Source organism: Gambusia affinis, linkage group LG22 (genome assembly GCF_019740435.1).
Source record: "Gambusia affinis linkage group LG22, SWU_Gaff_1.0, whole genome shotgun sequence".
Classification (NCBI taxonomy): Eukaryota; Metazoa; Chordata; class Actinopteri; order Cyprinodontiformes; family Poeciliidae; genus Gambusia; species Gambusia affinis.
This window is the reverse complement of record NC_057889.1, coordinates 1,044,918-1,057,115: the sequence shown is the minus strand read 5'-3', so window position 1 is coordinate 1,057,115 and position 12,198 is coordinate 1,044,918. Positions and strand designations below refer to the sequence as shown.

The 12,198-nt window shown below is 41.8% G+C and overlaps 1 protein-coding gene across 3 annotated transcripts; it reads left to right on the top strand.

The window, feature by feature from the left end:
• The first annotated feature begins 1,681 nt into the window (after positions 1–1,681).
• LOC122825621 (C-1-tetrahydrofolate synthase, cytoplasmic-like) lies at positions 1,682–9,022 on the top strand. Of its 3 annotated transcripts, none has more exons than XR_006369681.1 (14): positions 1,682–2,228; positions 2,818–2,894; positions 3,563–3,653; positions 4,906–4,990; positions 5,241–5,300; positions 5,951–6,004; positions 6,073–6,209; positions 6,362–6,462; positions 7,093–7,229; positions 7,305–7,416; positions 7,485–7,612; positions 8,149–8,198; positions 8,269–8,327; positions 8,408–9,022. XR_006369681.1 is itself a non-coding variant. In XM_044107094.1 (14 exons), exons 3-12 carry the CDS (start codon positions 3,565–3,567, stop codon positions 8,185–8,187), a joined length of 942 nt encoding a protein of 313 aa, XP_043963029.1. In that variant the 5' UTR covers positions 1,685–2,228; positions 2,818–2,894; positions 3,563–3,564; the 3' UTR covers positions 8,188–8,198; positions 8,294–8,327; positions 8,408–9,022. The 3 variants fall into 3 exon arrangements, 2 of the variants coding, with proteins under 2 accessions (XP_043963029.1, XP_043963030.1); XM_044107094.1 differs by having other exon boundaries at positions 1,685–2,228; positions 8,294–8,327; XM_044107095.1 differs by lacking the exons at positions 1,682–2,228; positions 2,818–2,894; positions 3,563–3,653 and adding an exon at positions 3,185–3,527 and having other exon boundaries at positions 8,294–8,327.
• The last annotated feature ends 3,176 nt before the right edge of the window (positions 9,023–12,198 follow it).

Sequence of the window (12,198 nt, the reverse complement as noted above, 5' to 3'; positions counted from 1 at the left end):
CTAAACATGGCTATTAAGTCAGAAAAATAGGTAATAGCTTATTTAAGCTAAAAGGCTAATGCTGAGAGAAACAGATAATGGAGAATCATATTATTGCACTCCCTGTGGCGGTGCACTAACCTGCAGTGCACTAAGAAAAATAAAATGTTGAACATGGGTCAATACTCATTAAAACCTCAAAGTAATCAAAAAGTAATCAAAAGTAATTATTTACATTACTTTTTAAAAGTAATCAAAAAAGTTACACTACAATTACATTTTAAACAAGGTAACTTGTAATTGTAACAGATTACATTTTTAAAGTAACTTACCCAACACTGCGTAGGTGATACCGCAACCCACATTTGGAGGCCTTGAGTCTTTGACCCGGCCGACATATTTTAATAGATCAGTCTAATCAAATAAGTAACAACATGTTGAAGTTTTGCTGATCTTCAGTATAATTTTGGGGTTTTCTGCCCTCCTCTGATTGGTGGATCTGTGATCCGTCTTTAGAAATGTTTTCTCCATTTGGCAGAGAACAGCAGATCATTGATGAAAGTTTTTCTGCTTCATAAATCATGAAAAATGTATTTTATATCAGTGAACTTTATATCAAACTGTAAACTCTTACAGTAAACGCGTGTTGAGTCTGCTGCCCCCTGCTGGTGGAAGGTTAAATCACCTCACCGGGGTTTCTGTTTCCGGCTTTAATCTGTTTATGTTTTATTTCTCTCTGCAGGAGGTCAGATGGATTCTCCCGAGGAGCCGGACTGGAAACCAGTAAAACCCAAAGATGTTCCGATATAAACACACAAATGACGGAAACAGTCAGGAGGAAACAGATCAGATTCCTCTGAATATGTTTACATAAAATCATCGGAACTTTAACACTTTGATTCTGGTTCTCTGTATTTTTTTGTTCGGGTTTTTAGGTTTTTGGGCCGGTTCTTGAAGTCACTGTTCTTCACTCTTCACTGTTCTGCTTTCTCCTACATCTCCCAGAATGCACCTGGCCATGTCCGTCCTCACAGCCCGATAAACCACAGAGGAACCAAGCTGTGGTGTGGAAGCGACTTCCTGTTTTCCGTTGCAGAGTGTTATCTGATTGGCTGAGAGCAGAGGCCCCGCCCACTCCTCCAGTTTCCTCCCAGTTAGACTTTTGACCCATTCCTCCCAGTATCACTCTGGTTCTGTGCGCTGGTTTGGTTCAGTTCGGAACAGGAGTGGCTAAGAAACAAACACACTGACCGTATGGAAGCCCATTAGTGTCAAAAATACTAAGAATAAAAATTTTAGCAAAGAAAATAAACTTTTCAAACTGTTAATACATTTTTTTTTACTAGGAATTGTTTTGCTCAATTTGAGTCCTGCTTTTTTCAACTCGCCTCAAAAGCAGAATCATCTGAACCTGATCGTTTCAGATGGAAGGAAAATTAAACTTTTTATCTCCTAGTAAAGATGGATCCATTTCATTTATCTGATGGAGTAGAACCTTTCCAATGTATTTTATTTTATTCAGTCAATTTAGATCCTTTCCACAAGTAAAACACACAAAATGCTGGAAAAATTTAAACAAATACAGAAATAGGTAATAAATATTTAAATCCCCATCAATGGAAGAAACATGAAGTGTAAACCAAAATGTGTGGAAGAAGATTTTTAAACCTTCACTTTTTATTTATAGATGTCAGCATTATTGAATTTAAAACAGCAGAATATTTTTCTAAAACATATTTCCAAGGAATCTATCAGAGTCTGTAGAAACTCATAAAATCAAATGTTTAGTTTACTTTGAGTGAAAAACCGTTTGAAATTTCAAGTCTTTCTGCCCACATACAGAACAGGAAATCAGATAAATAAAGTTTATTTTAACTGATGAAATGTGAGGTTCTTGTCCTGTGGATGGTGTTCTGGGTCGTCGGTTCTCTGAAGACAGATGGTGCGTTGAAGGGGTATTGGAAAAATGAGCTTCAGAGGAAAAGATGGACTGATTTTACTCGGTGTGGTGATGCGGGTCCGCCGGGGGGAACCGCTGTGGTTTTTCTGCAGGGGTCCTTGAGATGATCCGGGTTCCAGATCCAGATGGAGTTTATTGGAGGCAGATGGTTGATGCTGCGGTGGACAGAGAGGAGAGGAGCGAACCGACTGCCGGCTCTGAAACCAGGAACTGTCAAAGACTCTTCAGCTGAGGCAGAGAGGAACTCGGCCAACCAGTGGATAAAATCCAAGGCGCCACGAGGAAACACGTGAGAGAGACGACAGGAAAATATCACTAGAAATAATCTGAGAGGAACTCAGAGGGGGGCAGAGAACCAAAACTGGCATCCCGCTCCTCAGACACCGCGAGATGATGAGGAGATTGATCACAGATGCGCTGACTCAGTCAGCAGGCACGCGCTCCAGGTAGTGCGGCCTCTAGGCTCCATCTAGTGGATGATGAGGGAACCAGCAGACAAACAGAAAATCCCCACAAAGAGCAAAAACCCCAGTTCCCAACACAATGAGTAAAAATGAATTAAAAACAGAAACATACATTTTAATTTACTTGAAGTCGGGAACTTTGGATCAAGAGAAAAATGTGTTAAATTTCACATAGACTGCATTTCATCAGAATTAATATTAACATTTTACTCTATTCAGTTGGACGTCTAAGAATGGATGGATGGATGGACAGATGGATGGATGGACAGATGGATGGACGGATGGCTGGACAGACGGATGGATGTCCTTTATTCTATTTTAAATCTTCTCTTTTTCTAAATCATTTTAATTTAATTTGCAGATTTGGTTAATTGGCCTCAGCTTTATTTTTGTCCCTTCTGGTCTTCCATACAGCTGCTGACCCGCCCCCGCTGCACAGACTGGAAACATCTGGAGCAGCTGCTGCTTTCTGAGTTCTGCTCTGCGACCAGGTGAGAGTCTGTCTGTCTGTCTGTCTGTCTGTCTGTCTGTCTGTCTGTCTGTCTGTCTGTCTGTCTGTCTGTCTGTCTGTCTGTCTGTCTGTCTGTCTGTCTGTCTGTCGTTCTGGAGAACTTTTCAGTTAACGTGGCTGCAGTTGCAGCCTGATCTGCAGCAGGAACAGAACTTTTTCGGATCAGAACCTCTCAGTCTGTTCGATCTGAAGTTTTACTTTCAGTGTGTTTCTGATCAGGCAGTAAAAGGCCAGCCCTGATCTGGTTCTTCAGACGTTTATTTGACACTTTGACTCTTTTTCAGAAACCTGAGGCGAGTTTCTGTTGAACTGAACTGAGTTTGGTTCTGAACTTCTGGTCCGAACCGGTTCAGTCCAGCAGATCCGTTTCAGAGTTTCTTTACTTTATTGATCCAGGAAAAGTTTGACTTGATCTCAGATCCTGATTGCAGCTCCAAACATCTGCTGTAGATTTTCTCTGCTGGTCTTTGGACTCAGCAGCTTCTGGTTTGATTATTAAAATGTCAAAATGTTGAAATATTTCCTGATTAAATATAAAAACAGGAGCAGCTCTACTGATAAACTTCAGCCTGAATCATCCAGCAGCTCTGAGCTCAGACTTCAGTGATTCCAGGTGATTAATCGAGTTTCTCTCTCCGATCCTTTCAGCCATGTTGTCTCTGGCATCCCGGTCGCTCCGCTTCAGCCTTGCTGGTTGCCGTTGCTTAGCAACGGTCATTTCCGGCAACAAGACGTCCAAGTAAGTTATTGGAGCAACAGCTGTAAATCAGGAAGAAAAGTTTTTAGTTTTTTAACCTGAACTGTTGCTCGGAAACCTGCAGAGGCTTCTGTAAAATATAAGTTTACTAAACTTTCTGCTTCCTTTGGATTAAAGTTTATTTCTGTGTTTCAACACCGAGACAGAAAAACATCAACAAACATTAAATCAGCAGCTGCAGCAGGACACAAGACAGATAAATCTGTTTTAAAGTAAACCTCAGCCTTATACCCTCGACTAGTCGAAAATGATTCACAGCAACTTTCAGGTTTTATAATCACCTGAAATATTTACAGAACCCGCAGACAGACATTTATTATACAGGAAAACAGGAGCAGAGCGGGAACAAAAAGGTTTTCCGGACAGCGGCTTCATGTATGAGTTAAAATACTAGTTGATCATATTTGTGCACATTAATATTATAAATTAAACTTATTGGTTTTGGTTACAGTTAAATTCAGCAGCTGCTGCTTTAATTTTCTCTGGAAGCTCCGCTGATTCCCGCAGCGGCTCTGACTGCGGGATGAACAGACATAGACTCTGTCTGCAGGGGATCTGCGTTTCCAGATGTTGTCAGGTTTCTTTAGAAGCTTCAGGGTGACTCTGATTGGATGGAGGGAAAAAACGGAGTCATTAGTGGGTTTTTTTGTTTGTTTTGTTTCTTTTTTTAAGGAACTTGTTGCTTTAACAATAATCTAATAGAAAAGGGGAAAATGAGCGGGAAAGGAACCAAAACGGTTCCGTGGTCACCTCTTTGGTAAATTACTTTATATTTTTATACAGTACTCATTTGTCATCTTCTTGAAAAAATCAGTTTTGTGACGCAATTTCAACGAGACACTTGAAGCGTAAAAAGTTATAGGAAATAATCGATAGTCGACTAGTTAGTTGAACCATCAAATTGATTGATCATCAATCACTTTAGAGAAATACCGCAGCAGATCTACAGGATGGCTGACAACGAGAAGAACCAGGTGATGTAACGGTCTAGTCAAAGCCCAGAGCTCAGCAGCAATAAATGGGACCAGGAGGAATGAACCGATGTCTGCAGGAATCAGGGAAGCAACATGGACCAAACCGCCTCCAAGAAACTTCTGAGTCACTTCAGCTGCTGGTTCTACTGCTGCCGGCCGGTTCGGTCCAACCCGCTCGGTTCGGATCGGGCCGGGTGTTCACTGGCCCCTGACTGTAGCGCCACCTGTAGGTCAGAGGCTGATCCTGGATCTGTGTGCAGGTTGGTGAGGGAACGGCTGAAGAACGACGTGGAGAAGATGAGGAACCGGTTCTCTGGGTTCAGACCCGGTCTGGTGGTTCTGCAGGTGAGACAGTCCAGTAACAGAACCGGTCCAGTCTGAACCGGACAGAACCAGCTGGGTTTACAGCAGCTGGTTCTGTTCTCAGACCCGGACCGGTTAGACCGACCAGAACCTGCAGCGGTTCAGTCAAAGATCAGCTGCAGGTTAATCACTAACCTGTGTGTGTGTGTGTGTGTGTGTGTGTGTGTGTGTGTGTGTGTGTGTGTGTGTGTGTGTGTGTGTGTGTGTGTGTGTGTGTGTGTGTGGCTTCCAGGTGGGAGATAGAGACGACTCGAACCTCTACATCAGCACCAAACTGAAAGCTGCAGCCGAGGTGAGAAGAAACGGTTCGGTTCGGTTCGGATAAACTAAAAAAAGTCACAAAATTCTTCGCTTGTGACATTTTTAAATAAAAATAATTTGCTAGTCTCGTTACTAGTCATGTTTCCTCTGGGGAATCGTCAGTTTTCTTTATTTTTTCCAGACTGTATCCGTCTTTCATTTCGTTTTGTTGAGAATCAACTTTAAGCTCCAGAGCAGAAACTTTTTTCTGTTAGAGCTGCTTGTTGTTTAGAGCAGAAAGTTTCTGACTGTTTCCACAAAACAACTCAGAATAATATCTGGTTCTTCAGATCTCAACGATTTAACTGGTTAACTAAAACATTTGTTGACAATTTTTAGTCTCAACTCAAAGTAGAATAAATATGAAAAATATCAGATTTGTGTCAGGAAGATGATTTTATTTCTTATCATAGTTTACACTGAACTTGAATATTTACTTAAATTCTCCTGTTTGACCACTAGAGGGCGCGCAGCTGTTATAAAATCATTCTGGTTTCCGTGGGAAACAGAAAGAGGAAGAAACAGAAATCATGTCAGATCTCTAAAGCTTTGATGAATATTTCAGGATTAAATATTTGACCTGATAATCTTGTAAATGTTGAGCTGGATGTTATTAAACACGGTTTTGTTTTTTCCCTGCAGATCGGAATCGAAGCCAAACACATCCGGCTGCCGACCTCGGCGACTCAGGAAGAGGTCAGAGGTCGCCCGTGCTGGTGACCCCAGCGGTGAGGAGGTGGTGACGACTTCCTGTTGCCCTGCAGGTTCTGCAGAACATCATGGCGGTCAACCAGAACCCGGCGGTCCACGGCCTGATTGTCCAGCTGCCTCTTGACTCCGCCCACAAGATGGACACCGAGCTCATCACCAACGCCGTGTCCCCCGACAAGGACGTGGACGGGTCGGTTCTGACCCGGTTCTGACCTCACTCATCTGCAGCTCCACTGGACCTTCTCCCATTGACCCCGCCCTCCTTGTGATCCACCAATCACACGGGGTTTCAGGTTAATTGGTTAACGAGCGTTAGCTAACCTCTGTTTCCTGTTCCTCCAGGCTGAGCTGCATCAATGCAGGAAAGTTGTCTCGAGGGGATCTGAGCAACTGCTTCATCCCCTGCACCCCCAACGGCTGCATGGAGCTCATCCGGCAGACAGGTGGCGCCACGCACACATTCAGTCAGGCTAATGAAGAAAAGAGACAAACCGACAACCTGACTGAACATAAAACGATGATTTCAAATGAAAATGTTTATTTATTAAGTGAAGAAACTCCAAACCAAGTCTGAAGAAAAGTATTCACACCCTAAACCTGATAACTGGATGTTTCTTCCTCTGCACAAATTAGACATCATTAGCATGATAGCTGCTAACAAGTCTTTAGCATCACAGACTGACCCTCTCTGATTTAAACCAGACACATTGGACACATTTAGCAGAATGAACGACGTCTTCAAAGTCTTTCTACAACATCTCATTCAGATATAATTCTGGGTTTTGACTAGACCACTTCAAAACTTTTTTTGCAAGCAGTTCAGATTTAAACTCAGATGTTCCTGAACTTTACATCCCAGTCCACTGGTAGATCTTCTCCTTCTAGATCTTCTGCTGTTCTTAAAATAAACTCTAATAATTATAAAATATTTGTTATTTATCCACATTTTATCTGATAAAATCGTTTGTTCTCCACTTCCTGTCTTTTAAATATCCAGAACTTTACTTTGTAATGTGACTTCAGGGAAGCCATGTTTAATCTCTTTCCTCGCGTGATGTCACTTCCTGTTCCAGGCGTGTCGGTGGCAGGTAAACACGCTGTCGTCATCGGTCGCAGTAAGATCGTCGGCGCTCCGATGCACGACCTGCTGCTGTGGCGTCACGCCACCGTGACCACCTGCCACTCCAGGACCCAAGATTTACCTGAGCAGGTGAGTCACAGACCGGCCGCTGACGGACCGCCGTCTGTCTGCGGCCGGCTCTGACCCCGCCCCCGCCCCGTGCAGGTGGGCCGGGCCGACATCCTGGTGGTGGGGGCGGGGCGAGCCGAGATGGTGAGGGGGGAGTGGCTGAAGGTCGGCGCCGTGGTGATCGACTGCGGGATCAATCACATTCCAGGTTCAGTAGATCCACTTCCTGTGCAGCTCTGTGACGTGAACACCAGCCTGACCTTTGACCTCTTCCAGATGAGACCAAAGCCAGCGGTAAACGGGTGGTTGGTGACGTTCACTACGCCTCAGCCAATCAGAGAGCAGGATTCATAACACCTGTTCCTGGAGGGGTGGGGCCGATGACGGTGGCCATGCTGATGGAGGTTAATATTAATAATGTTTTTAATTTACCACATTTTAATTAATTATCATAATAAAATACATCAAATTTGTCTAAACACTCATATAAAAACATTTTATCTTTGATTCAGTCAAATTTAATTTATTTTCACAGTAAAAACCAAATAAATCAGAATGTTTGAACATTTAAATAAAATCACAATTTAATTAGTTTAATTTGAATAAAAATTAAATACAAAATTGATTATTATACAATTACAATTTATTTATACTATTAGAAAATTTAATTTATTATTTAACAAATAAATAAATCATATAGTTAAATGTATTACGTATTAATTAATTACTTGTATCAAAATTATAACACATTTTTATTTATTATTAATACTTTCTTATGTTGTGATTAAATTCAAATGAAATTCTCAGTTAAATCAGTTCCTTCAGATTCAGATTTAAACAGATTTAAATTATAAATAATTATAATTCCTGCAGCTCGTCGTTTCCTGGTTCAGTAATTTTTACACATGAATCTGTTTTATTTTGTGGCTCATCGTTTCAGAACACGGTCCAAAGCGCCCAGCGGTTCCTCCTCAGGTGAAAATCAGACAGGTAAATAAAATCCTTCATGTTCTGAATTTAGTTTTTATTTTTCTTAAACAATAAAAATATTTTTGTTTAGTTTCTGCTCGTCTGTTTTCCTGCAGCTCAAACCGCAATGAGAACCGGATTCAGACCAACGTATGTTTTATAATAAATCATTTATTTTATTCCAGCCTGTTTGATGTTAAACTTTTTCTGTTTTGTTTTGTTTTGTTCAGGATGAAGTGAAACTCCAGCTGAAGATTTTATTTTTTATTTTATTCTGAAACTTTTCATCCTGCAGCTAAAATATGTTTAACCATCAGGGAGAAATTATCATCAAAATGTTTACAGTAAATAAAACAAAACTTTAGAACTGATTCAGATGTGGTGATGTGGTTTTCTGGAGTAGACATCAGTAGTCAGTATGTTACACAACGACTAGTCAGACTCCTGACAACCAGATTTCAGCTTTTGTGTTTTTTACTTTTTAAACTTTCATCAGCTAAGTTTTATAATTTAGTTTATTTATCTTAAGATATTTTCCTGTTAAAGGTAAGTTGTTCCTCTCTATGGTTGCCACGTGCTTTTTAAGATGCACCTAAATATGTTTTCTTAATAAAATCAAATACATATAAAAGCAAAGATTATTTAATAATCAGCCGTTATTATTAATGTGTTATGAACTAAATTTCTCCTGTAATTCAGTTTCACTGTTTGAACCAGATGTGATTATGATTCAAAATCAAAAACTTGATCTGAAGCAGAGCATTGATGTGACGTTCAATCATCTGAAATGATTTAGTTTCTGTTTGTTTGAGGTTTTGATTCCATCATAAACTCATAAAATCTGATCATTTCTTCTTTTTTGTTTCGGTTTACAGACAGAATTAAAGCGATTGGTGACTGTCACTAATCAATCAGGCTGATTGATCAGTGACTGTTATTAGTAAATAAATAAACAATGAAATAAATAAATAAACTGTGGTTGACAAAATAATGTCCCCATGAAACCTGAATTAAAATATATAATAGGAAGTTTTATTTATAATTTATAATTCTTGTTTATTTTTTATTTATTTTGTCATTCTTCATTTCTTCATTATAAAATGTTTTCTGTTTTCATTATTCTGTTCTTTATTTCTGTCTCTTTCCGTTGTTTCTTCATTTCCTCTCCTTGTCTCCATGTTCTTTTCCTGCTGCTCTTCCACCCAAAAGTTTGTAAGTTTAAACATTTATTTATTAATTTTTATCCATTATGAAGCTTCGTAATTTCTTCGCCGTACAATTTTTATCCACTTTCCTTTAGTAAATAGTAATAAATGTTTAAAAGTAAAGTATAAATGACAACATAAGTTTATCAGAACAGGAAGCGCTTTTATTTTGATATTCCCATCAGGAAGTGACGCTGAAACGCAGCAGTTAGCTTAGCAGAGCTCGGTTATGACGCAGCGTTCAGTTGGAGAAACAATCATGTGGTCGTTTTGATGACGCTGCAGTTCACATGAACAGGTTGTTATCAGTATTTAGACTAAGTAACGCTAATGCTAACGCTAAGCTAGGTGTTTTCTAGCGCTACTCGGCGTTCCTGCCGTGTCAGAGGGTCACGTGGCGCCCGGCGGCTCCAGGTGGGCGGAGCCTCCGCTGCCCCGCTGCTCTCGGGTCAGCTGATCCACGGCCGCGGTCATGGCGGTTCTGACCAGCGACCTGGCCGCCTGCAGCAGCTGCCGCTCGCTCGGATCGGAGCAGATCAGATGGAGGAGGTGGCTTTCTGCGGAGGCCACGCCCACCCAGCCTTCCTCCTCCTCTTCCTCCTCCTGGGCGGAGTCATCCGGCGGACAGAGATGGATCCGGATGGACGGTCCGTTGGTGGACAGCTGGGGCGGGACAGACATCTGGACCGTCTTGTCCTCTGGGGGGAACCGGAACGCGGGCTGGTCATGGAGGTCCACAACAAGTTCTGAGTCAAACAGAACCTCGTCCTCTTCTGAGGACACGTCCCGCACCAGAACCTGGTTTACATGAGCCATTTGGACCGGTCCATCTTCAGGGTCTGCCTTTTCTGCTGTAGGTTCCGGTTCTTCAGGTAAACGCTCCGCCTGGTTGCAGAACTTCTGGACCTGTGGAGGACCTTCAGGAATCTGGGTGAATCCAGGTCCGGTCCCAACACTGGGTCCTCCCCGGGTCCCAGCGGGACGGACCGTCTCCTTCCCGCTCTGATGAAGAACTTCTGCAGTTTAGTGCGGAACCATGGAGAAGATTTCTTCCTTAGTGGAACGAATCTCCTCAAAACGTTCCTCATCTTCCTCGGCTCTTCATGTCTCTGCAGCGCCCCCTCTGGTGGACTCGTCTCACCGTCCTCCTGTCTCCTGATGCAGCCCACTGCAGAGGACCAGCCGCTCCACCACCTGCGTCTCCTTTTCCCCCTGCAGGTTGTCTGTTCGTCGCTCCCAGCCGATGTTTCCTCCCCATCTCTGTCCTTGGCGGCCATGTTGGGTTGCTCTCTGTCCTCGGCGGCCATGTTGGGTTGCTCTCTGTCCTTGGCGGCCATGTTGGGTTGCTCTCTGTCCTCGGCGGCCATGTTGGGTTGCTCTCTGTCTTTGGCGGCCATGTTGGATGGCTGAGATGAACCATCAGCTGCTGAAATTAAACTCCTGGGAAGCTGCAGACAAACAACCAGACGACACTCATGGTGATTTACGAGCGCCGAGGCGGCGGAAGATATTAAACACAGACACACAGAGAGGCAACTCGGCTCGGCAACTGGAAGCAGCAACATGAAAACAATCAACAGATTAACAGAAACTGTATAAAAACTGAGAAACAGAGAAAACCAAACCGAATCCAGCTGCCAGATTTAGATTTCCACAATATTTCTTTGCATCTTTAGCTGCATTTCTATTAACTTTAAAATTGCATATTTTAATATTGAGAAAATAAATTCACTCATTGAAAATCTAAAAAAAACAGCAAACACTTTAAATAATCATAAACAAAACCTGAAGTAGCAACTTGAATCAACGTTTCAGAAATGAAACTTTACAGAAACATAAACAGTAAGTTAGAAAAACACCTTCAGTAAAATATCCTAAAAACCTTCATGTGGTTTTTAGGAAGGTAAAGTTAATTCAGTTAGCATAGAAATTAATTATAATATTATTGTTTAAATAAATAAATATTATTTTTTGATTTAAATATGATCTGTTTCCTTCTAAGGATTAAAAGATTAATCCTTAAAAATTGATGTTTAATTTTTGACATTTTGAGATTGAGACTGATTTAATGTAAGTTTAGTTTAGCCTGTTAAATTTTATACAATCAATCAGATATTAAGACATTTTCTGCTTAAATTAAGTAGCTATTTAATCCAAGGAAAAATAAAGGTGAAGATTCACACAAATAAAGTTAAATTAAACTCATTCAGATGCTCTAAAAGAAGCTTTAAAGCAGGGGTGTCAAAGTCAAATGGACGGAGGGCCAAATAAAAAATGTAGCTACAAGCCGAGGGCCGGACTTGACGCATATAGTCTAGTGCAGTGGTCTCCAACAGTACAACGGACCGGGAGGGGGGGAGCGTTCTGTGCGTCGTGCGCTTTGTGAAGATCGAGCAGAAGTGCGTGCGCTTTGTGAAGATCGAACGGGGGGGGCGGGGGGGGGTGCGTGCGCTTTGTGAAGATCGACAGGGGCGGGGGGGTGCGTGCGTTGTGAGGATCGTCAAATAAGGAAGATTTTTTTTTTTTTCAGACGGGGTGCCGGCTTGCTGCGGTCTGCGGGCCGGTTCTAATAATAAATCAAGATCATCCCAGGGGCCGTAGAAAATCTTCTCGCGGGCCGGATGTGGCCCGCGGGCCTTGACTCTGACATATGTGCTTTAAAGTTAAAATTTAATTCAGAAACTTCTAGATGTGAACACAGACATTAAAAACTCCAGATATTCAACAAATATTTCTATTTAAATCATGAACATTAGCTTTACATATGACTGTTGAATCATTTTTTACTGTAAGATTCGACTGTATGCAGATGACGC